The 23,147-nt window shown below is 47.9% G+C and overlaps 12 protein-coding genes across 12 annotated transcripts; 5 read left to right on the top strand and 7 right to left on the bottom strand.

Moving 5' to 3' along the window:
- Nucleotides 1–1,274: 1,274 nt before the first annotated feature.
- On the top strand, nt 1,275–3,110 carry DEU56DRAFT_912312 (Mg transporter; the record flags this gene model as incomplete). The annotated part of the gene is made up of 7 exons (XM_041357388.1): nt 1,275–1,538; nt 1,599–1,667; nt 1,725–2,086; nt 2,135–2,265; nt 2,317–2,604; nt 2,655–2,890; nt 2,940–3,110. The coding sequence occupies 7 exons, from the start codon at nt 1,275–1,277 to the stop codon at nt 3,108–3,110; spliced, it is 1,521 nt and encodes a 506-aa protein (XP_041209018.1).
- Nucleotides 3,111–3,148: 38 nt separating this feature from the next.
- On the bottom strand, nt 3,149–4,921 carry DEU56DRAFT_912311 (uncharacterized protein; the record flags this gene model as incomplete). Its single annotated transcript, XM_041357387.1, has 14 exons — nt 3,149–3,230; nt 3,289–3,501; nt 3,563–3,709; nt 3,763–3,829; nt 3,877–3,969; nt 4,024–4,062; nt 4,112–4,138; nt 4,201–4,230; nt 4,422–4,464; nt 4,514–4,552; nt 4,607–4,618; nt 4,672–4,691; nt 4,743–4,775; nt 4,834–4,921. The coding sequence occupies 14 exons, from the start codon at nt 4,919–4,921 to the stop codon at nt 3,149–3,151; spliced, it is 933 nt and encodes a 310-aa protein (XP_041209017.1).
- Nucleotides 4,922–5,927: 1,006 nt separating this feature from the next.
- On the bottom strand, nt 5,928–8,018 carry DEU56DRAFT_333110 (uncharacterized protein). Its single transcript, XM_041345716.1, has 17 exons — nt 7,976–8,018; nt 7,797–7,920; nt 7,703–7,735; nt 7,632–7,651; nt 7,570–7,581; nt 7,479–7,517; nt 7,386–7,428; nt 7,289–7,321; nt 7,165–7,194; nt 7,093–7,119; nt 7,005–7,043; nt 6,864–6,956; nt 6,751–6,817; nt 6,552–6,698; nt 6,323–6,490; nt 6,189–6,272; nt 5,928–6,118 (listed from the first exon to the last, which is right to left on the bottom strand). The coding sequence occupies exons 2-17, from the start codon at nt 7,882–7,884 to the stop codon at nt 6,046–6,048; spliced, it is 996 nt and encodes a 331-aa protein (XP_041209016.1). The 5' UTR covers nt 7,885–7,920; nt 7,976–8,018; the 3' UTR covers nt 5,928–6,045.
- Nucleotides 8,019–9,042: 1,024 nt separating this feature from the next.
- DEU56DRAFT_801538 (DNA glycosylase) lies at nt 9,043–10,560 on the bottom strand. Its single transcript, XM_041353157.1, has 5 exons — nt 10,056–10,560; nt 9,809–9,999; nt 9,620–9,754; nt 9,403–9,568; nt 9,043–9,345 (listed from the first exon to the last, which is right to left on the bottom strand). Exons 1-5 carry the CDS (start codon nt 10,515–10,517, stop codon nt 9,163–9,165), a joined length of 1,137 nt encoding a protein of 378 aa, XP_041209015.1. The 5' UTR covers nt 10,518–10,560; the 3' UTR covers nt 9,043–9,162.
- A 465-nt stretch (nt 10,561–11,025) lies between these two features.
- On the bottom strand, nt 11,026–14,116 carry DEU56DRAFT_801536 (Mak10 subunit, NatC N-terminal acetyltransferase-domain-containing protein). The gene is made up of 15 exons (XM_041353156.1): nt 13,930–14,116; nt 13,801–13,868; nt 13,623–13,748; nt 13,333–13,560; nt 13,169–13,283; nt 13,062–13,111; nt 12,707–13,012; nt 12,586–12,657; nt 12,355–12,531; nt 12,174–12,305; nt 11,910–12,117; nt 11,780–11,859; nt 11,568–11,729; nt 11,400–11,510; nt 11,026–11,348 (listed from the first exon to the last, which is right to left on the bottom strand). Exons 1-15 carry the CDS (start codon nt 14,009–14,011, stop codon nt 11,187–11,189), a joined length of 2,079 nt encoding a protein of 692 aa, XP_041209014.1. The 5' UTR covers nt 14,012–14,116; the 3' UTR covers nt 11,026–11,186.
- Nucleotides 14,117–15,740, top strand: DEU56DRAFT_801531 (uncharacterized protein). The gene is made up of 6 exons (XM_041353155.1): nt 14,117–14,235; nt 14,284–14,496; nt 14,544–14,624; nt 14,672–14,787; nt 14,838–14,965; nt 15,014–15,740. Exons 1-6 carry the CDS (start codon nt 14,155–14,157, stop codon nt 15,475–15,477), a joined length of 1,083 nt encoding a protein of 360 aa, XP_041209013.1. The 5' UTR covers nt 14,117–14,154; the 3' UTR covers nt 15,478–15,740.
- A 782-nt stretch (nt 15,741–16,522) lies between these two features.
- DEU56DRAFT_886723 (uncharacterized protein) lies at nt 16,523–18,352 on the top strand. The gene is made up of 2 exons (XM_041356202.1): nt 16,523–17,534; nt 17,588–18,352. The coding sequence occupies exons 1-2, from the start codon at nt 16,605–16,607 to the stop codon at nt 17,960–17,962; spliced, it is 1,305 nt and encodes a 434-aa protein (XP_041209012.1). The 5' UTR covers nt 16,523–16,604; the 3' UTR covers nt 17,963–18,352.
- A 4-nt stretch (nt 18,353–18,356) lies between these two features.
- DEU56DRAFT_912305 (uncharacterized protein) lies at nt 18,357–19,228 on the top strand (the record flags this gene model as incomplete). The annotated part of the gene is made up of 2 exons (XM_041357386.1): nt 18,357–18,599; nt 18,668–19,228. 2 exons carry the CDS (start codon nt 18,357–18,359, stop codon nt 19,226–19,228), a joined length of 804 nt encoding a protein of 267 aa, XP_041209011.1.
- Nucleotides 19,229–19,317: 89 nt separating this feature from the next.
- On the bottom strand, nt 19,318–20,030 carry DEU56DRAFT_333027 (Cerato-platanin). The gene is made up of 2 exons (XM_041345714.1): nt 19,463–20,030; nt 19,318–19,405 (listed from the first exon to the last, which is right to left on the bottom strand). Exon 1 carries the CDS (start codon nt 19,885–19,887, stop codon nt 19,465–19,467), a length of 423 nt encoding a protein of 140 aa, XP_041209010.1. The 5' UTR covers nt 19,888–20,030; the 3' UTR covers nt 19,318–19,405; nt 19,463–19,464.
- A 269-nt stretch (nt 20,031–20,299) lies between these two features.
- On the bottom strand, nt 20,300–21,755 carry DEU56DRAFT_886716 (ribosomal protein S5 domain 2-type protein). Its single transcript, XM_041356201.1, has 4 exons — nt 21,382–21,755; nt 20,869–21,325; nt 20,648–20,815; nt 20,300–20,600 (listed from the first exon to the last, which is right to left on the bottom strand). The coding sequence occupies exons 1-4, from the start codon at nt 21,660–21,662 to the stop codon at nt 20,493–20,495; spliced, it is 1,014 nt and encodes a 337-aa protein (XP_041209009.1). The 5' UTR covers nt 21,663–21,755; the 3' UTR covers nt 20,300–20,492.
- A 53-nt stretch (nt 21,756–21,808) lies between these two features.
- On the top strand, nt 21,809–22,601 carry DEU56DRAFT_886712 (uncharacterized protein; the record flags this gene model as incomplete). The annotated part of the gene is made up of 2 exons (XM_041356200.1): nt 21,809–21,975; nt 22,029–22,601. The coding sequence occupies exons 1-2, from the start codon at nt 21,845–21,847 to the stop codon at nt 22,597–22,599; spliced, it is 702 nt and encodes a 233-aa protein (XP_041209008.1). The 5' UTR covers nt 21,809–21,844.
- DEU56DRAFT_856974 (mitochondrial ribosomal subunit S27-domain-containing protein) lies at nt 22,602–23,137 on the bottom strand. The gene is made up of 2 exons (XM_041355274.1): nt 22,772–23,137; nt 22,602–22,722 (listed from the first exon to the last, which is right to left on the bottom strand). Exons 1-2 carry the CDS (start codon nt 23,073–23,075, stop codon nt 22,691–22,693), a joined length of 336 nt encoding a protein of 111 aa, XP_041209007.1. The 5' UTR covers nt 23,076–23,137; the 3' UTR covers nt 22,602–22,690.
- Nucleotides 23,138–23,147: the final 10 nt, after the last annotated feature.

Below are 23,147 nucleotides of genomic sequence, written 5' to 3'. Positions count from 1 at the left end.
AAAGTTCAGTGGTGACATAGTCTCCCCTAGCCAGACCTTCAGAAAAAAGACATAGACGATCCTTCGATGGGTGGAGTTACAGTATACGTGTTGCCGCTAGCATTTGCAGAACAGCAGATGGACGCTTGTAAAATATCCGTGGTGGTGCATATCGGTCGGCTGTTTTGCTTGATGCTTCTCAAAATCGATCCTTCGCGTTTGGGACAGCCATCCTTAATGGCATTCTATTTCGGAATTGCGCACTGGAGTCGTATCGCGGTGTAGTAGTATGCGTTGACATCATGTTGATTACCGATTGCAGTGAAGTTGAAGTTCGACGTCACAGCGACGGTGGCCTCGAAAAAGTCAAGGTCTGACTACGGAAAATTAGACAGAGGGAGGGTATGTGTGTCATCTCATTGTTCTCTTATTACTTATGCTATTTCGCATCAGATGTGTGCTCAGATACTTTAAACGCCTCATGGAACTGATTGTCTTGTTCTGCAAATGCGTTCCTTGGCGGCAAGTGATTGTAGCATGGTCATCAATGGACTTCAGTCTACTCAATCCCCGCTGCGTTACCAGTGACGAACACCGAAAGCAAGCTCTCGAGCCATCTAACGTACCCTTCACCTTACTGCGTTTGCGTCTCCCGTCACTTTCTCCTTAATTTGTCTCATGGATTCCTCAATGGTCTTCAAGAGTTCTCGGGCCTTATTAGCCTGCTCCGGTGACTTTTACCGAAGCAATCTAATTTCAGTCAGCAGCGCTTCAAGTTCGTCTGTCGGGGGATGGTCTCCAAAGAATTCCTGAAGAGGAGCGTCCCTCCAGAGCAGGTGTAGCATAGGACAACATATGGAAGACATGGCAGCGCTTCCGACGAGTTCGATGGCTACTAGGAACATCAGGATTTGACAACACAAGGCAAAGCCAGTGACCGATTACTGCAGTCTTGCGCGTAACCTAGGGATAATCAAGCATGTGAGAACCAGACCTCGCCAAAATCTAAACGTTGACACCGTCAATACTTAGTACGTTTTGTCGTTGCTTATGAAATACATTTTCTCACATCGGCCCTGGGATACATGTCTGGACGTTTTCCTAGGTGGACACCCAAATTAGATATTTGGTGCCCGGGCCGCGACCTGTGTGACGCTCAGTTGGATCGATTTTTATCCACATGTCAGCCCGTGTCCCATATGAAAATATAGCAACCTCAATTTTTCCCTCGGCTGCGTAGTTTCGTTGATCAACGTTCAGTTTGGACTGGGACTCGCTAGAGCTCAGAAAAAACCATGCAAGAGCCCTCCAGAAATGAAATAGAGTTGCCTCTGCAAAACCTCGGCGACGACGTCGGATTAGACACCCTGCAGGATATTCTGGTCACACCTCGGGCGGACTACAGGACGGCCGAATACGATTCGCAGGACCTTGACGACGATATAGAGCATGGAAGCGATGGGAGTGCCGCTCTATTGGGCTCAGGTGGAAGAATTAGGGGACATGAACGGATACCTTCTGGAAGTGTCTGGTCACAAGTTGGTAGCATTGTTGTCGAAGTACGTGGCTAGAATTTGCAGAGCAACGACGGACACCCTCTGACTCGGATTACTTGAAAGTGTGCACCCACGCTTCTTGTGGCTACCATAAGTCTCCTATTGACTGGGGAACTCCTTGACCGTGTGTCAGTGAGTACAGTGTTGACGTCCAAGGTCTCAATTTGATGTGTGTATTCTTGCTTACAGCGTTGGCGGGCAATGCGCACCATTGACGAGCTGATAGTGATCGTTCCTGTTGTCTTGAATCTCAAAGGCAACTTAGAAATGAATCTCTCTGCCAGAATGGGAACTGCGGCTAATATGGGCGAGCTAGACGACAGGAGCGCACAACGCAAGCTTGTGTACGGTAATCTGGCACTTTTACAAGTGCAAGCAACTGTCGTCGCATTTGTGGCAGCTTGTGTCGCAATGTTTCTCTGTCTTTTCATGCCAGAGCTATCTTCGAGTCCTGCTGTCCCCTTTCCACATAACAGCACCCTATCGCTCACTGCTAGGGTGCCCCGGCCGCCGCCACCTCTGGGTGGGAACCCGAAGTCGGGTTTAGTCGAGTATGTGTCATTTTCATATCTAGCGCGTGGTAGTTAATTTCATGACAGATTCACCATGGTGGCCTCTTCGACTATGATGTCCGCATGCCTGTCCAGTATCATCCTCGGTGCCTTCATGTCTTTCCTAGTTATCGTCTGTAGACGTTTTGGGCGTGACCCAGGCAAGCGATTTTGGGCTTGTATTCAACATTTATGCTAAAGATATCCAGATAATATTGCGCCCCCGGTAGCATCGGGCTTTGGAGACTTGGTCACGCTCAGCCTCCTTGGTGCCATTTCCTCCATCCTCATTAATGTCGTCAATACTCCCATTCCTCTCATTTGTGTTGTGCTCACTATTCTCTCCGCCACGATGTGTGTGTTCCTGGTGAGGCGTAATAGCAGTGTCAAGGATTTGATCTACCAGGGTTGGATTCCACTTTTCGGTGCAATGGTGATTTCTTGCGCCACTGGCATTGTGCTTGGTATATTCGCCTCTCGCTATCAAGGGTTCCCTCTTCTTGCTATCGTCATCAGTGGTGAGTGGGGCGAATATTATCGTATAAATTGCTATAACACAGGAGAATAGGACTTCCTGGCAGCGTTGGGTCTATATTTGTCTCCCGACTGTCGACTGCTCTTCATGCAGCATCTGGGAATACGTCCCTGCACAAAAGCGAACCTTCCCAAAAACTTGTCATGGCCACGTTCATTCTCATCACAGTCCCGATAGTGATTCTATTTCTCTGTATCCTACGCGCATCTGGATGGCTAAAATTCTCTATAATGTTTGCCATATTATCTGTATTATTCTTTTGTTGTGCAGTGAGTTTCATGTCCGTCATGTCCTGATGTTTTCTGAAGTTCACGACAGGTCTTCACCTCACTGGTCGTAGCTCGGATATTGACCGATTTATTGTGGTCCAGAGGCTTCGACCCCGATACATACGCACTCCCTATCCACTCCGCTCTGGTGGATCTGGTAGGGCAAGTACTACTGGTATTGTGCTTCGAGATTGTCTCGTTTGTAGGCCCAAACTTGTAAATACCATTATCGTACAAACCCTCACAGTTGGACTGACCTCAGTCAAACGATGGCTCATCATCCATCCACCGGGAATTCTTCTTACTCATAAATGCAAGCTCCATGTCCTCGTGGTGTATTCTGTACACCATGTCATTGTTTGTCAGATAACTTCATCGGATGCAAGCGGAAAACAGACCTCAACGTGTCTCTCACAAGTTGCAGAGAAGCCTTTGTTTTTGAAACCATTGTCCAAGTCGGCTGCTCGACGTGTGCCGAGTCATACATGTTAATGAGGAGACGGTTCGCTGATATAGGTGGGATAACTGTGATTGTGATCGCGCCAAGTTGATAATACTCAGAAGGACCGAATTTTCCCAGCAAGGTGCTAAACAGGTATATTAAAAAGTTGCTAGAAATAGCGAGATAGTGCTTTGATCAGAACCAACCCGGTAGATTGCATGTACTCTCACCAGAAGAAATAAAGGATCGAATCTCGCGCGAAGGTACGCATAAGACGCGCACCGGACCAAGTCTTGTCTGGTACCTGGAAATAGTGTTGAAGGGATTTGTAACCAGCCAACACGACAAGAACAAAATCTAAGCCCATCATGGGTACCCTGAAATGAAGAATGAGGGGAGGGTTTGGACGAGATTCCACGAATGTAACTACCAAAAGAGATACAACCAATCCACGGACCCAAGTATACAGCAAGCACCAAAGATCTGGGCTTCGTGATCTACACTGCGGTCAGTGTACATACTCGAGAATATTGATGAGGCTGACCCTTCTCATACAGATATACGATGACTGCCATCACCATCATAATGACGAAGGTCGCAATGAACAGTGCCGACACAGGAACGACAATTCTCTTGTCTGGATATCACTCAGGGATAAAATGGAAGTAACAATTTGTGTTACTCCACATACCATATCCGTACAACGCATATACTCGATGTTGCAGAATCACTTAGACTTCGATGGGTGAATAATACGTTGGATGACTCAGAAACCTTACTTTGGATGTTCGCTACCAGCAACAATGCTGGGACGTGTCAGGGTTGAACGTTGAGTAGACTGGTACCCATGGATGAGCATATTACATACCGATGACACCAAAGAACGCATTTGCAGAACCTGATGTTTAATGAGGGAGAGATAGGAGTCAAGAGTTTTTGAGCTCACATCTATTCTGGATGAGCATAAGCAGAAGAGAACAGTGAGATTACGCACATAGCATAGGTTGGTGTGACGTCGAGCGTCACTGCATTGCATCTCAGCAATGAACATCGATACATAGGTACACCAAACTCCGGTATACAACTCACAGAATGTCATCAGGATGGCTGTTCCAAGCGCGAAGTATCGATTCTGAGAAGCATTAGATCAAAAAACGCCTGACCTATGCGCTCATTCTCACCACGAAAAACAGAGTCTTTGCAATCGTCCACCTGGTGTTCTGCAAGAAGTCGTGGTCACCTTGCTAGCCAATATGTACTTAAGTTAGACATACCCATAGTCTGACCTGTTACCGTTGAGCTTCTACGCCGACAGTTTCAAGCTGATGAACAAACTTACCTCGTGAGGAAAAGTTAGGACTAGTCTTCTTGTTAATGGTCGTGTATAAAACATAAAAGAGGCTCGCTCACTAAGGTCCCAGGTATAAAGCGTCAAAGCAGCAACTACATATCATTTGAATAACAGGTGAGCATATTGGTTTCAATAAATAGACGGGCTCACGGCCGATGTATTTGATTTTCGAGGCAGTCATGAGGTATAGGTCCAAAGCTTGGATTTCCTCTGGAGTGATAGCCGTTGTGGTCAACATGGATGGGTGTGGTATTGCAGCCTGTCACTGGAGAAAAGATTGGGCGGGACTTGCAATGGGGGTCTGAACCAGTTAGTATTAAATATCTATACCTTGATGCCTTCCTATTACTTGAATGAATCGCAAATGAAAGTACCGATGCGGCCTCGGACTCGGAGATTGATACCGATCTCAACCTCGTCATGGGTCTGTGTTTCATGATACATTCGTCGCAAATAGGTGGGCACAAGCCTATCGATTGCCCAGACAATTGATTGAGTGTCTCCTAGCCGGCTTGCGATGGGACTTTGAACCAAACCTACACAAACCCGCACTGGGCGAAGAGGACAACTGCTGCCGTGGTGGCATTGATCATAGACTTTCTGGTCAGGCAGCAAATGCGGCTCGAACTCTTCCCAGTTACAGCATCGGCAGCTTTGTCTATTCTGAATCTTGAATGATTTATGTAAATCAATGTGGTTGAAATCTTTGTGGGATGGGGAATAGTCCGAAACCGGTGAGTAGCTTGAGATATATGAACTCACCAGATGCCATGAAGTATTATCTAAAAAATTGGTGATCGTTACAGCGGTCGCTGACCGAACCTGCATAAAATGGTCATCATTGGCCTCGATTCGATATTACCTACTGACACTGTCACTGGGCCAGAAATGATGTAATGACGTTATTGATGTACCTCAGCCTAGTAACACATATCAGTGGCAAACAGCCACCTCCATCCTCCATCAGAATATGGGGGCCAATGCACCAAAAGAACTCCACAATCGCTGATGGGCCGGCTGACAAGCGTTGGACAAGGGGATGGCCAGAATAGTACTAGAGAATGTAATTCATTTAGTTAGAAATAGATACGGAAATATGCAAAACTGCTTGCCTAGCAACTCTGATTGCTCACGGAGGTCAACGCAACGCCGATCCGGTCAAAGGTCCCATGCACTGGTGGGCTAGACCCTCAAAACCATTATGTGGCCAAGTAAAAATGTGATCAAAGTTGAGCATGTGTAGTCTCGGTTTAGGAATCGGAGAAAACTCCGGCGCGAGCGCTTCCGAACATTGGCCGGATTTTTAGAACATCTGGTGTCGAGACTTAGTCACCGAAGGAGCAAGACATGTGTCGTTAGCTCTCAGGCTGACGTCGCGTCTATGCGAAAGATGCTGCATTCAATCACCCAGAGCGTCCGACATAAATCCTCTCCCCTGCTCGAGACAAGTATTTCGATCATAGAATTAGCTAGGTGAGCTTGGCAGTACATCATCAAACGACTACACCTCAAGCGAACCCTCCATACTTATGGATGCGAGCTCTATGTCCTTATGGCGCACTTTGAGCTCTATGTCCTCGTGGTGTATTCTGAACATCACGTCAAATAAATCGTCGGAGGATTGATGAGAAATACAGACCTCAATCTATCTCCCACTTGCTCGGGGTGTGCCGAGTCATACATGTTGATGAGAAGACGGTTCGCCGATACAGGTGGGACAACTGTGATTGTGATCGCGCCAAGTTGATAATACTCAGCAGGACCGAATTTGCCCAGCAAGGTGCTGAATAGGTATATCAAAAAGTTACTGTAAACAGTGAAACAGTACTTGGATCAGAATAGACCCGCTGAGTTGCGTGTGCTCTCACCAGAGGAAATAAAGAATCGAGTCTCGCGCGAAGGTACGCATGAGACGCGCACCGGACCAGGACTTGTCTGGTACCTGGAAATAGTGCTGAAGGGATTTGTAGCCTGCCAACACCACAAGAACAAAGTCTAAGCCCATCATTGGTACCCTATAGTGGAGAATGAGGAGAGGGTCGCAATGACAGTCTACGGAGAAAGTACCAGAAAAGATATAGCCAATCTACAGACCCAAGGATAGCGCACGCGCCAAAGATCTGGGTTTCGTGGTCTAAGCTTTGATTAGTGTACATACTTAAAACATTGACGAAGCTCACTCTTCTCGTACTGGTATATGACCACTGCCATCACCATCATACCACTGAAGACCATGATGAACAATGCCGACACAGGGAGGACAATTCTTTTGTCTGGATATCATTCAGGTATCAACCGGAATGATTTGAATTGCCACGCACCATATGCATACAACGCGTACAATCGAAGTTGGAGAATCACTTAGATTTTGATAGGTATACGGTACGTGAGATGGCTCCGAGAGCTTACTTTCGATGTTAGCCACTAGTAATAAAGCTGGGGATCGTCAGACTGAAGTCCATTGATGAGCATGCTACACACCGATGACAGCGAAGAAGGCATTTGCAGAACCTGACATTACCATGAGGGGGGTTAGGGGATAAGAGTGTCTGAGCTCACATCTGTTCCGAATTAGCACCAGTACAAGTCAATGGAGAGATAACACACATAGCCCATGTCGGTGCAACGTCGAACGTTACTGCATTATGTTTCAGTAATGAGCATCGATACATGAGTACACCAAACTTCGGTGCACAACTCACAGAATGTCATTAAGATGGCTGCCCCAAGCGCAAAGTATCGATTCTGAGAAGCATAAGGCAAAACGCCCGACCAAAATGCAGACGTTGTCTCACCACGAAAAACAGAGCTTTTGCAAGCGTCCATTTGGTATTCTGCAAGAAGTCGTGGTCATCTTGCTAGCCAACATGTACTTGTCAGACATACCCATAATCTAACCTGTTACCATTAAGCTTCTACAACAGTTTCAATCCGATAAACAAACTTACCTCGTGGGGAAAAGTTAAGACTAGTGTATTGTCAACGGTCCTGAATGAAATCACAAAACAGGCTTGCTCACTCAGGTCCCAGGTAAAGAGTGTTAAAGCAGCAACTACATCACATTCGAATAATCGGTAAGCATAGTATCAGTCTCGAACAACAGAGGGGCTTACTGCAGATGTATTCCATTTTCGGAGCAGTGGAGAGGTATAGGTCCAAAGCTTGGATTTCCTCTGGAGTGATAGTCGTTGTGGTCGACATGGGTGGGTGTGGTACGGACGGGATCCCAGCCTGTCACTGTAAGTACGGGTGAGGCCCGATGATTAACCGAGCAGTTATTAAATAGTGATACTGTGATACATTCGGCTTGTTACTGAGTTAGCAGTTTTATAAATGAAACTGCCGCCATTGATAGCCCTGAGTTAATAAGCGATGCGGATATCAACCTCATCACTCCGTGCTTCATATTCTTCACAGATACGCGGGCGCCAACCTATACATAACCCAGACGTCTGTCAGACTCCTGCGAATCGAATTTTGACTAACCTTGCACAAAATCGCAATGCCCTCATCATCGAGTGAAGAACTCTACGCAGGCTGTAGCAAACGCAACTTAAATGCTGATCGCTCTGGCTTCCAAATTATGTGTTTATGCACGAGGCTCAGCTGACGTCACGAGGAAGTGTCACACTTCCTCTGAACTTTTCCGCGCTTAAGCCTCGTTCTAAACATTATTCCGAGTTCCACACCGAATAGGAATGCTGTGGGTGTACGACTCAGTCGTGGGTGTACCTAGTCTCAGAGGACCTGTCTGAGCCTATATTTAGATTTAGGTTTTTCATGCATCGAGGCCTATTAACTAGCTCACCTGGAATACGTGTTGCCAGATAACCATGTGACAATTTCACGGACGTCGAGTGCCCACTAATCTTTGGTTAAGTAGCTGGAAAAGGTTGAGATATTGATATTTTGTTAGAATGATCATACATCCTTATGTACCTTGCCCCCAAACACAGGATGCTGGAAGCAATGGCAACCAACCAGTTCCGTAATACGCCGAGAAACGAAAAGCCCCACGAATGTCGAAGTCAAAACAATGGAACGGTCGTACTAGAGGAAGAAAGATTCGTCTGATGGGAGATATGCGGGCGCGAGTGTCTCCGCCGGGCTAGTAACTTTGGCAACTTAGGGAGGTCCAAGAAGTGTTATGCCCTTGAAACAAACTGTGTGGCCAACTTGAAATTTTGATCAGTTGTCATGCGTAGCGTGAACACCGGTGGTCTTTGATCACTAAGGAATGAAGACAAGGCTCATCACCTCAGGCTGGAGCTATCTGTGCAACTTGAAGATACTCGGTAGTATTGCATAATCATGTCTCTTCAAATCATCCACAACGTCCAACATGAATCGTTTCATTTGCTAGAGACGAGCATTTCTATCTTGAAAGTCAGCTATGTGAGCTTGGCAGTAGTCATTATATATGGACATTACAAATATGTGCATGCATTGGCAGATAGGGGGTCGAAGAAAATCAACTCTTCATAGGTCAGAAGACTCGATTGCAATATCGATCTTTGGTCCAGACTCGTGCTCAAGGTCTGCAGAAATTTGTCTCTTCCGCTTCTTCGGGCTCCTCGGGGTTTTTGTACTAGCACTTGGGCATAGCCCCTTAGTGCTTAATGTGCATGAGTCGCACTTCGGCCCCACAGGGACGCAAATGGTCTGTTTAGCAAAAGAGAAATTACTACGAGACTCCTCGTAGCTATGATGCAAACATACCTGACCAAATCCGACGAGCATGTGATTGATTTCGCGATGCAATTCGATGGGTAACCAGGACTGAAGATTTAGTCTCGTTTCTTCAGGTTTCTTGGTTGGCCGTTGATGCCACCCCAACCTGTTAGTAATACGGTGAACATGCACATCCACGCCAATACCGTGATTGCTGCAAGTGCATCAGCGAGTTCATCAAAGACGTAGTAAAATCACCGGCTACAGATTCCAAGCGACATGAAGCGTAAGGAACGCCATTTTAGGTCCGACTCCCGGTAATGAGCATAACTCATCCACCGTCTTGGGTACATCTGAATCGAAATCATCCCGTAACCGTATAGCTGCCTTCTTGATATACCTGGACAGAAAATGTGAATATAGCTACTCGCTGTTCTATGAAATATAAACGGACCCAGTTTTCCGTCGCCAGAAGCCAACTTTCGCTATGGCATCTGAAATTGTAGAATCATCCGCGGATATGATGGCCACGATAGATAGCGTGCCTCCTACGGCAGCTCGCAGCTTCGCAACAGCTGCATCTGTGACTTCATCTTTCGTTTGGGAAGATAACATCAGAGACACTAGTACAGAAAACCGTCGGTTCTGCCATAAAATAAATAAATAAGCCAGTCATCGTAAGAAACTGTATAAATATCAACCTTTGGATCTTCCTCGTTGTGGTTGGCTCGGTCGCACCCCATTGTGTCCACAGGAGCAACAATATGTTCACGCATTGCTTTGATCGAGTCATACGCCTCCTTCCAGCGTAGTGGAGCAGGATGTGGAGTATCCAGAAACTGTGGGATTGGTTTAGGTTTCTTGGGGGACTTGGCCTTTACTTTCGGACTCGAATCTTCTTCAGATACCGTCTCTTCTAGCTTTAAACTTCGCGGCGTCTTCCGTAGATTCGTGGAGGGCGTCACATGGTCTGATATGTCTAAGGTCTTGGATTCGACCTCAAGCTTGATACGCTTCGATGGCTTTAGACTGGAAGACATTGAAGTTGACGCCTGATCCGCGGCATTTCCAGTTGCATACAAAGTAACTGCACTGTGATATGGGCTTGCACGCGCCGATAGTCTAGTAATAGGCCTCGATACATGTCGTTGCGGCAAAGACATTGCAGTAATACAGTCTCCCGAACTTGAAGACCTCGATAGAAGAAAGCAAGCGCTTAGCTATTTTTATATTTTCAACACTGAGACATTCTCCCAATAAGGCAGTCACGTGATTGAGCACCAGCCCCTGATTCCGACCCCTTAAGGCCTTAAGGAGCGCCGAGTTGTACTGTTTCTTGTCACAACACCTGAGCTATATCGCGCTCACAGTTTCTTGGAAACTGAAAGGACGCGGAGTGTTGATTGAACGTTCACATGAGAGGATACTCAAGTTGGACAGTCTGGCATGACGTTAACGGTGAGCAGAACAATGCATCATTGAATCTCGCGGAACAATTTCATGCACATCTTGCCTCTGCTTTCAATGATGCAGTGGAGGCACCGTTAGGAGACCTTTGAGTTATAGTTAGATTGTAGCGGTTGATTAGTGGAGTCCGGACTTCCAAAGATAACAATCAGAATTTGCAACCAATGTGCCAAGTAACTGATCTTTATCTAGATAATAATTGGTGAGGGGGGTCAAACCTTTCATGTCTTTACGCCAATACTTGCGTCCTGAGTACTGAGTCACACTATGTATGATAGTTTTGACATCATATTAAGCACCAGTGACTGAAACACGGTGTTCCAGACGAGGAATGCTATATCAGTGGGTAAAGAACAGCACCCAATCTATCGTGGGGGCGCCGAAGGGGATTCAGAGATAACCGGAAACCAAGGATGAACATCCGCATCCCACTTAAAAGCATTTGCATCCCATGTCGTCAAAGCCAGCTCGGTTGAAGGGAGCTGTCTCTGTAAATCGATGCACACATCTAGGAGCTTCTGGACGAACTTGCGAGAGGTGAGACACTGCAATAGGTAGAATCAAAATGTTTTTCTCACCTTTTTCCGTTCTTCGTTCCATCGTCCTGCCCAACCATCGGGTGACGTCAGCAAGCACGATAGAATTTCTTTGGCGAGCGCGATTTTGTCCAGCGAGAGGTATTGTTCATCCTATAATCGATTTAGACAGTTAAATATTGCCAGTTACTTTGTACTGTAAACACTTGCCTTTTGCATAGACTCACACGCAGCAGCAAACTTAGTGAAGTTGGGATGTCCGAAGGGTTGTACATCAATGTCTTCGTACTCGGGCGTGAAAGCCCACTTGTAGCGCCGCAGAAAATTGAGCTTCGTGCGTCGCCACGAGAAGGTCGTTTGTTTGGCCGTGATCTTTACGTCGAGTCAAGATCCAAATTGAGTGACAATTCACCACTACTTACAGCGAAGATAGCTATTGAGAGGGACTGCAATGCTGTGAGGAATTGTGACTGATATGACAACTCGAAGTAGGCATTTGAATCTGGATGAAAATGATTCAACTCTAGCCGTTATACACATCGAACCACGTACCATTCGACATGCCTGGCATAAGTTGATCTATGCAGGACAAGTGCATTTCAAGCACCTGTACGACATACCAATATGCAAACACGCGCTCTTCATTTGTGTACAGTGACAGTTGGAATCCCGATAAAACAACTTCGCGGATTACAGAAAGCCTACACATCAGCACAGCTACCCTGGTGCGACGGACGTGGTCAAGCTTTTTTTGGTCTTGCTAATAGACATCGTCCACTGAGCCAATAAGGTATTGCTTCCTTTTGCTACACTCACCAAGGGTGCAAGGTGCACACACACGTCCATGAACACGGCAAACAGCTCGTGCCAGTCGAATAGCGACTTCGCGCAGAATCGGCGCCGCCGCGATGGGTTGTACCATAACGCCTTGATGTGCGCTATCAGTATCTGTCTTATTGTCAGGACGAATACAGAGTATCACAACTTCAAAACAAACCTGCGTCATGTTGCGTTCAATCTGTGCGAGCGGTGGAGACGCCGCACCCTGCCACCTTGTCATTATGGTTTGTGCGAAAGCGTCATAGGAAATGTCAAGCGTTTCGCGGAAGAACTGGACCACAACATGTTTGAGTGCAAATTTGTTGAGCACGAGAACGCCGTCCCAGAACGCGGACTGATTGTTATCATAAGATCCAAACAGATTGATCGTCATGCTCGAATTACTCGCCTGTGTGATTGAACGCACGTATGGAAACCGACTATGGGGCTGTGGACACCACAGCTGTAGATGGCCAGAAATCTGATGCTAGTTTTAATGTTTATCAACGGAAGAATGTAATAGTGTATACCTCCCATGTCATTAGTTCAGCCGTATTTGCCAGATCGTTCACGTTCTTCAGCGAAGTCAATAGCCCCTCCAGCGAAGCCCAGGTTTGAGCTTGGTCGGGTAGCTGTATGACATGTAGGGGGATGTATGACACGATGACACGAGGAAACTGAGGGTCGAATGCAAGGCGAGCTGGAGAATCTGGCGTGGGCTCTGAGGGAGGTACCGCCATGGTAGAATGCAATAACTGCAGGCTTAGATTGATCATTGTCGGAAGCAAACTAGAATGAGGCTGAGACAATTGCGTCTCGAACAACTCGATCAGTGACTAACACAAATCAGCAGACTGCCATCTAGAAAGATAAAACAGCCCAAACCTTCCTGAACATTAATCGATCCATCAGCATAGCTTTCCAAGGTTGCTGAACTATGGTTATTATCGCATGAACATCGGGTGAACGTTGTTATGTGAGCCATTTCACACCTTTGGCCGAGGTCTCGAGCCAATGACATGCTTCATCAAGCACCTTGCAGATATATTTGACGGGTAGAGCTTCGGAGAGAGGCACGTCACATTTCTCGCTTTGCCAGTCCTCAGCCTAGTCACAGATGAGCATGGCTGGCAACTCAAGTGGTACTTTGACGAACGTCATACAAGTTCCCTTTATTCAGCTCCCTCCAGGACAGGTCACAACACTTGAGAAGGCCTAACACAGCTGCCCTTAGAATGACCGTGATTAGCTCTGGCGGACGCAAGCGGTCTGGGTGCGGTGGTGAGTCTCCGGGGACGAGGTCAGGGTCAATGTCTTTCAAGGAGTGAACGTAAAGGAATGAAAATATGGTTTGCGAAAGAGTGTAACCGGAGTGCCATTCCATCTGGGCGCCAGACAGGGGACAAATGAATACATGTGGAGAAGTTTACACTGTCTCTGATTTACCTCGCAGGAAAACGAGCGATCGATGATCCAGCACACTTCCTCTGGGGTAAGCGGGGCGAGGGGGTTGAACGACGGCTTAGATTTGTCCAGAAGCGCCAAGCCGCTGTCGAAGCGTGGTTCGCCTATCTTGAGGCACTGTCAGCGAATAATTTGGACTCTGGAACGATGCAATTTTTACCTCGAACGACGACATTGCATCCAGTAGTGTAACCCCTTCAGCCAACACGAGAGCCCCAGGTTGCATGTCTTATTAGGAAATGAGCGCTGAACAGGCAGTAGGCTGACACAAGTAATGATGTCTAATTACCTTCGGCAGCATCCTCAAACAATGCAGTCACATCGTGAAAATTGTCGCCGCCAGGAAGGTCCACCAAGGGATCGTACTCCATGTGGCTGCGGTCGCTAGATGAGCCGGCAATGAACGTCAGTAAAGCAGAGCACGAGATCCAGACCCACTCCTTGGGATATCGTCGGAGTTTGAAATACTTTTCTTCAATTTGAGGCTTGTAATTAGCGCTTGCTCAACATATACATGAATATTTCCCGACGCGTCTGCCAGATACGCCCGCGACGTGTGATACTGTCTGGTATTCAACCAACTGGTATACCCCATGTAAGATCGAATTTGGTTTTTGACACGGAACAACTTACATAGTAGTAGTTAGGGAACTACCTAGGCGCACTGTCTAATTGGGTCAAGCTGCAAAAATCTGCGGAGCCCGAGGACAAACTGCTGTTCTCGATTGTTGGATGGCATGCATTGACCCTTCCACAAGATCCTGCTGCCCTACTTGCCGCAAGAAATGATATGCTGGCTGTTCTACTTGCCATAGGCATCGACCCTAACCGGTCAATATTGTTCCACCAGGACCATGTATTTATTTGCTCTATTTGAGCAGACGTTTGGCTAACAATACCTAGAATCCTCATCATACTGAACTCTCCTGGATATTAAGCTGCATGACACCCATGGGGAAGCTGCGCCGGATGACGACATGGAAGGTGCGGTCTTCTAAGTGTAGTTAGAATCAGTTCTTATGTTTCTGAAGTCAAGATTAGCTGCGGCACGAAACTCTAGCTCGGAGGATGAAGTGGACGAGTCATTGCTTAACGCTGGCCTATTCATGTATCCTGTGCTACAAGCCGCCGACGTTCTTGTTTACAAGTGGGCCTTCTTGCGGTTGTCATTTTGGACACAACTGATGCGTTGCTAAGAGCCACCCACGTCCCTGTTGGTGATGATCAACAGCAACATATAGAACTCACAAGAGATCTTGCTGATATTTTCAACCGAACATTCAAAGGAACGCCTCCCCTGTTCCCCCTTCCGACCTATGTCAACAGTAAGTACCCAAGGTTGTTCACATATGTCCGTTAAACCATCCCTTCAGCGCCCTCGAAGCGTATTTTATCGCTCAAAGATCCAACATCCAAGATGTCGAAATCTTCGCCTGATGTCCAGTCCCGCATCTTGCTCACCGATACCGCCTCTCAGATCCAATCGAAAATTCGGGCTGCTGTCACGGACTCTATTCAAGGCATCACTTACGATCCTCAAGGCCGCCCGGGCACGTCGAACTTGCTTACTATCCTCGCTGCCTGCACGGACCGCGATGTCACGCAGGTCGCAAAAGCCTATGAGAGCCAGGGTCACGGAACTTTAAAACGCGATGTCGCAGATGCCGTCGAAGAATTCCTCAAAGGCCCCAGGGCGCAATTCGATCGCATTCGTCTTGAAACGGCATATCTTGATGAGGTAGCACGTCGCGGGGCTGCTCGGGCTATCAAACACTCCGAGGTGACGATGATGGAAGTCAAAACACGGCTAGGTCTAGCATCGCCTGTGGTGCATTAACAAATGTAAATACAATCAAGCCAATGCATTATCTCGTGATGACTTCAAGACAGAATTCATCGGCTCCTGAGTTTGTCATTGCATTTGTCAGTGAACCAGGCACCTTGGTCAAGTCCACGGAGAATGCACTACTAGCCGCCGGCAGTGAAGGTGCTAAGTATGATCGGGCTCGATCACAAAAGCATTAATCAATCCCACCGCAACGAAGACAGTTGACAGTCAAAAAGAACTATATTACAAGCGCAAGCAATATATCATGGGGGAACCGGTAAGGGGGCAGTACGGACTCACAACTTGGCCCTTCTAGCTTCTGAGAACTGCCAGGTTCGTTTCTTGGCGAGTCTTACCTCTGGCGATCAGCGTAGGCGAGTAGACACTGGTTCTCAGCATTGGGGTGAAGCACGTTGCCACCAGCTTGCATGCCAAGGAGCATTTACTCCTGTAACAGTGAGACTTGCTGTCTGATGATGATCCTGATCATCATTGTCCATTGAACGCCTTGCCAAACACTGTCGCCGTTCCACGAGCGTTTTCGCCATTTTTGGCACTGCCGCATCCCGCGCACGTCAGAGCTTGAGCTTATCTGATAATCGAAATTGCCCCATCAATAGCACGAAGTCTGTCGCATGACCCAAGCAGACTTTCTACGACCTTCCAGTGGCTTGGTGGTCTCAGCTTAACTTGAGGTATGCAGGCCAGTCTGATCTATCCGCAAAAATGCTAACACTACTACCCTTGAATTAGTATCCACGGCGTGAGCTAATATTGATCGGCGGGGTATAATTCTAGGAGAGTCACATCTAGATTGTGCTGATCGAATGATGTCTTGGTTATTAATCCATTTAAATTATAGGGACATATCCAAATTCTGTTTTCGTGTTGTTCTTTGGGTTTCAATTATTTCAATTTCCTCGGCCCGAAGACCAGGTTTCAATTTTGATACGACCTGTCGTCGAAAACAACACGAAACTGATCCCCTTCATATGTCTGAGTTCAAATTAATTCAACCTTGGAGCGGCAGCAAGCAATAGATCTGAGATCCACGATAGGTTTGCTGATCTCATGCATATAACATAACACCTCCCTGCCTGCAGCGTCCCCTTCTCCGAACTCTTTCAAGGTCTTCCATGGTCTTCACTGCCCACCCTGTCCTCTGTGGATGGTCTCCTACATCCGTGGAGGATGACCATGATGTTCATCTTCCCGACCAAGTGTATCCCCTGCCCAAACATTTTTTAGCATCCACCTCCTGTATCACTCACCAACCAATGGCTCCTTCCTCTGATCGACGTGCGCAGCGTAATAGGAGCAGGGATCCTAGTTGGATCCCTCGGCCTAGAAACGCCTTCATCATTTTTCGCTGTGAGTACTCGCGCAAGCACAGTCAAGCGGCTCAAGAGGGCGACGAGGAATCGGATGTACCGAATCCTACGGCCAAAACCCTCTCCAAGCGAGCGGCTGAGGCGTGGAAGCAGCTGTCTGCTTCTGAAAAGGACAGCTATAAGGTACTTGCAGATAAGGAAAGGGAGGAGCACGCACGTCTCTACCCCCACTATCGTTTTCGTCCTATGAGGCGGCAGATCTCCGGGCTGAAGAAGCGTCAATACGATCTGGGCATGAGTAGCAGCAGTTTTCCGCTGGATTCTTCAGACGAGCAAGTGGCTACTTATGTCACAGATGCGGATGAAGACTTGCAAGAGGACAGAGGGGCTCCACATCAGCAGGTCATTGAGAAGGAAGGAAGCCTTGAGGCATCCGGACACTCCGCGCCGAATGGCGCTCCTGAGAACTGCGCCGCAGCTCAACGAAGATCGTCGTCTGTTCCGCTGCCCGACGCGTTCCCCACACCCATCCTCCCCTCTCATGCTCCGAAGGACGATTTATGCAGGCCTCGCTCGGCTGAAGGACGAGAGTGGCCACTGCGTCCTCTAGATTATGTGTCACAGGCCGCACATTCTCGGTTTGGCAAGGAATTTGAGGCACAGCCTCAGCAATGGCATGCTGCATCAAACGACACATCTCCCTTCATATCCTTCGGTTTCAGTACATCAACTGGGGTATGTCTTGGTTGCATTTTTTCCCTCGATGTGTGCTTAGGCCTATAATACAGGAGGACAACAGCTCGATAGGTAACCCGCCCGAGTCGCGCTTGCCACTTGAGCTTGGCTACCAATCTCCAGAGAGCCGGAGCGGACTCGCCTATACTCCTTCTTCCTTCGCAGCCATCGCCTCATCCATTTCTAGCTGGAACAACGAGCCCCTTTCTCCCTGTATGCCTGGGCAAGCATCGTTGTCTAGTGATGAGCTGTTAACGCCTTATGAAGATATGGAGCGCGCACAGGCTCTAGAAGCTTATGCCCTTGGCTTACACAATTTCGACTTCTTTACCAACCCCCTTCCCCTTCCCGAATACCCAGATGTTCCCGGTATTCCCTGCGATATCGAATACTCGGCACTCTTTCCAGAGCAAGCCACAGAATCTTAGAATTCTGACACGCAACCAGTCCACAAAACCTGATGAGTCGCGGGGATGGTCTCCGTCACCGCTATGTTGACCCTGTAGCCCTATTCCCACTTGTTTCCATAGCCCGGCGGCATGTTTTTGTGTCGCTTCTTCTTTTTGGCTTGTCGATACTAACATTCAGCCCCTCACTCCGTTTCAGTATCATTAATTGTATGCTCACCCCTCCACCATGCATATTCACATTTCTCTCGGTTCGCATTAATTCATGTGCATAGTATTGCTAGGGATGGATTCGGGTTACCTGGCTGTAGGATATATAATGCTAGCAAACTAGAAAGTCGAAACTCAGAATCCCTGTAAATTAGCATGTCAACTCAAGCTTTACGGCAAACGGCGGCTGACATTGACAACTTCCATGACTCTCAGCAGCGCCTTTCTTGGATTGTTCAAAAACCCCACATGGTCGTTCTTGGCCTCTGACAACGCAGAAACAACGTCAGCCGAAGGAGATGGGTCAACACTTCGAAGGCAGACGGTGACAGTTTTGACAAATGTCGCCCACGTCTCCGTGCCATTCATTACAGTTTTCCTCGTCGTTCATTTGTCCGCACCAGCACTCGCAAACTTCGGAGGCTCGAGTTTGTCTTCCAATGTCATGGTACGTGATACAATAACATCAAAGTGGCACGAAATAGATAACATTTGAATCATGGCCGGCGCATTCAGCTTCTCGGCAGGGAATACTACCAAACTGCTTTTGGAGAGAGATATCTCCTCTTTCTACCTCTGGCAGCCCACGTAGCTTCAAGTATCACAAAAAGAATCATCATTCCGCACTCAGCATCCCCTCGCAAGATTACCAGCACCCTCAGCCTCGCAGCCTATTCAACTCTTCTAATCTTCCTACCTATACATTTCTACACCCATCGCGTCTTCCCTGCCGACCCTTCACCACCAATATTCGCAGTAGGGCCCTCAGAAGTGGACTATGAGTTTGTCAAGACTGGCTTGGCTAGGTTTCCGTGGCGAAGCTGGGTCTTGTACGGTGGACTGGTCGGATGCATGATGTTACATGCAGTCGAAGGCGCACAAATCATCCAAGCATCACGTTTTGCTTCTCGGAAATTCCGTATGCGTTCACGAACGCGCAAGATTGTCGCAGGTGTAGCGGCAGTGCCTATATTGGCAGGCCTCTGGGCGGTCTCGAAAGAACCTCTTATGGTGTTTGCTTCTTTAGCAGAGCGGTACGAGGCCGTATTCACTCGATCTTGGGTGTATAGATTTTAGTCGTGGGTGGGCGGATGTTCATTCATAGGTGCGCATATGCCTTCAGCTCAATAAAACATTCCATGGAAGTGAAATACAGTTTCATGCATAATTTATGTCCAGTTCTAGTCCGTATCGTGACACAATCACCCAAAAGTTGATATTATCCTTTGACCCATATCCAAATATCACTGGATACTAGATTCCTTGACATAAGTTTCGAATTTCATGTGAAAGGAACCCTGACCTGCTTACCTTCAAAGACCACAAACAGAGGCATTAACCTGAACTGAAGTCACCGATACCCTCCCCAAAAACGCAGCCTGATTCCCAGTAAGCGTATTCATCGCTGCCTCCGCAACGTTGAACCCCGCAGTCGCAACATCAACAGCAAGAATTGCGATTGTGTTGCTGCCGTATGTCACTTCGTAGCACGTTCCGCAGTAAGCTGAATCCCATCCCGTGACAGTGTAGACACCACCGACGTTGGGGAAATTAGGCAATTGACCAAGGGTTGTGTAACCCTTGGTGATGAGCCCGTTAGGCCCATCTGAGCAGGCGACGGTGCTGAGAGATTGACTAGGATTGTCGTAAGTGTTGTCATATGAAAGGGTCTCAGTCTGAGCGAGAACGGGAAGAGCGATGGCAAGGAGGGAGATTATGGCCGATGTGAATTTCATGATGGACTAGTGATGAGAGGTTTTACTTCGAGTGAGGCTGGCTGAGGGTAACCGCTGCAGAAGCGTACTCCTTTTATCTGATTCGTATACCCAGCTAGTCACGCTGAAAGATCCTGCGTACGAAATAGACCAGCATTCCATGCGGCCTTCTCGCACTCGGAATACGATGCCCGCACACTTCGGGCGTCTCGTGCAGGTCAGCAGACTGGGAGGGAGCGTGCTCGCCTGGCTAGAGCTATTCTTGGCTCAGGACCTCTGGCTGGGGGGCAGAGTGTTGGTTCGTTGGCATGCTAGAAAGTGGCGGAGCCGGTACGCGTGATGTCTCGAATATAAGTCCGATTTCTCAGGCAGGACAGGATATGCCTTATACCTACCGTCCGTCCGATGCCTGCGCACTGAACTTCCCTGTAAACGGACAAACAGGTTTCAAATAAGGCTAGTGCCTGGATGTATCAGCGGTCAAAGATCCCCAGAGTCACTGGCATGAAAGCGGCAACTACTGTATAGTCCAGCAGCGACATTCACAAGCTTAAAAGCCATGAAATCGCTTACTATTTACTACTTCGTCAAGGGTCATTGTGTGAAAATGCCATATGATTGCAAGTTTATCTATTAAGAAACCTCTCTCTGGCTTTTTGATTACGTCTGAGGTCTTCGTCCTTGAGCTTTCCTTCAAGGGCGGCCCACACATTCCGAGAGTACTTCTCCCCGTCCTGCGAGGATTTGAATGGGGTGACAAAAGTACATGCTGAATGCTTACCTTCAACAAGCTTTTGACCTGAGCAAGGTCCGATGTGCCCGTCCCAAGCAAGCGCATGCCTCGTAACAGTGGAGTCACATCTGACGAGAAGGAGTAAAACACCAGGAGCTTTAAAGGCACAGATGCTTCTTCTTGTAGTGTAGCATCCAGGAAATGCAAGGTAGGTAGCTGTACAAAAGGTCAATCACGTACCAATTGATTTCGAGCTAAAAACGACAAACCAAATTGAGGGTCAGACAAACTGGCCATGCTTGTCTTCCGTCGAGGGGCTCGCCCTCGTCCCAGTAGTCGGGAAGCTCGAAATCAGCCACTTCGATTGTCTGTCGCGTGTCCAGTGCGCTGCCGACATGGGCCGTTTCATCCACGTCCATGTCCATTGCCTGGGTTGCGGAATTGTGATCGCCTTTCTTCGCGCGGTATTGAACGCTTTTTGTTTTGGGCACCTTGGTATCCCATAAAGCAGCGCGTGCAGCCATGAAAATCGCGTCAAATATGTTCCCTGCGTCAGAAAATATGATGACATCAAGGTTGAGCAACCAAGATTTCTTTCCGGGTAAGATATCGAGGTTTTTTGGTCGGATTGTCGGGTGAGAGAGGGTGGCGTTTAAAACGGACGTCATGTCATGCTGCATGTCATCCAAGGCATTTGAGGAAAGAAGAGGGTATGCAGTCGGAGAGCTATCATTCCAGGTTGTCTAGTCTTTTCTTTTAAAAATGTAGCATGAAAGCCGTACCAAGACACAGAGCAAACTACCCTTCCGCCATCTACACCTTCACTATCGCCAACAGTCTCAACTTCTAATTTTGCAGCAGCTACGACTTCTGTGCCTCCACCACCATCCTGCGCGTTTCTACCGATGCTGATACGTGCGCTGCCGTTTGCGAGGGGAGCGATTCCAGACTCGAGGGCTATGGTTCGAAAATCTATCAAACCGCGACCATCTGCTCGTAACGGCGGATCGGACAGCAAGGAGGATTGGATGTAGGCTTTCTCAGCCTTGGATATTGACGCCATGCTTAGTCGATAATTTTCTAGAGCCACCAGACTGTCATCGAAGTAAGTACTCCGCCGAGCTTTGCAAGACAAGCATATCTTATGAAAGATAATCACCTTTAAGAATAATCTAAGCCGGCAGTCAGGAACTTCGAGCGCGTATTGATGTGTGTTTGGCAACACCTTCTGACCTCGCACTCAAGATGCAAGCTGAGGAGAACGTCCGGAATGGATCATCAAAGATACCACAAGCGCTCTCCAAAGCTCAGGAGAGAAAAGCAGTCGAGTATGTTGAAGACTCTTTCATGGATATCACCAGTGCATTTAAGAAACGGTTGGCTGTCTGCGTTCCGGAAATTCCGCAAGTACTGAGATAGTTGTGGACAGCTTAGAACCGTCAATGACGAAACTTCCAACTCTTAGTGCATATCTAGATGCCATGCAGAAACTTCTGGCATTTATTTTGCAGATCCCACCTATAGACCCCTCCACTCACTTACGGACCGCTTTCCTCCTTCGCCTGACTGGCGACGTCATGACTTCAGTGCCAGGATATCCTCCACAGATGAAGGAGCTTCAAACGCTACTGGATTTCTTGGATGACCTTGACCAAGCATGGTCAGCAGTGCTGAAGAACCAAGTCTGGGATGCAGCTGCAGGAGAGGGTATCGACCTCATTGTACCTGTGGACCAAATCAAACCGGGAGGTCCGCCAATACGGTCCTCGCCCGTAAGTCAGACAGAACGAACGAGGTTACGTAGTCTCCTAGTTACAGGCACTGCTGGACTAGAGGAGTGGATGACAGGGCTGAATACGAGCGGAGAGGACTATCAGATTGCGTTACAGAGGGCCGGTCTTCTCCAGGGCTTCGACGATCTTTTCTCGGAGACATTGTCAGTCATGGGTACTTATGACGGTTCTCTAAATGACCCTGCAGGCATGGAAGGAACATGCTGAGCGCGGATATGTGCAATGCAGCAATGAATTAATTTTGAGCATGGTATAATAAGTGCCTCCGGCGAATAGAGAAGAACACAACAAGCCATCATTATCGCCTCCTGCTGGCTCTGCGACTGTCGCCTGAAACGAGGCATTAATTTTGCAAATGCGCCATAAGGTCTCAACTTACCTTTCTCCTTGGCTTTCTTCGGTGCACCCTTCCCTCTCTTCTTTTTGTCCTCCACATCCTGCAGTCTTTCTTCCTCTGCAAAATTTCTCATTTCCAACTCAGGCCATTGCCTCATTATTTGCGCAATATTGGCTTCTGGAGTGTAGTATTTGACCATAGAAGGCCCGCGAAGTCGTGCGCGAAGGTATTTGGCTCCAGTACGTGCTGATGTGGGGTTATACGCAGTTTGGAATATGGAGCAGCGCGATCGCGTCAGCGCAGCAAGTCGCATAGGACGAATGGCGGCGGCGGCAGCTGCTGCCATGGTCGGTATAGCTATGGAGCTGGATTTACGGTTGAAACTTGACAAAGTCAATTTGAGTGCAGTGAACCTTCT

Source organism: Suillus clintonianus, assembly GCF_016758775.1.
Source record: "Suillus clintonianus strain FC179 chromosome Unknown DEU56scaffold_31, whole genome shotgun sequence".
NCBI classification, from domain to species: domain Eukaryota; kingdom Fungi; phylum Basidiomycota; class Agaricomycetes; order Boletales; family Suillaceae; genus Suillus; species Suillus clintonianus.
This window is presented reverse-complemented; position numbering and strand designations above follow the sequence as displayed.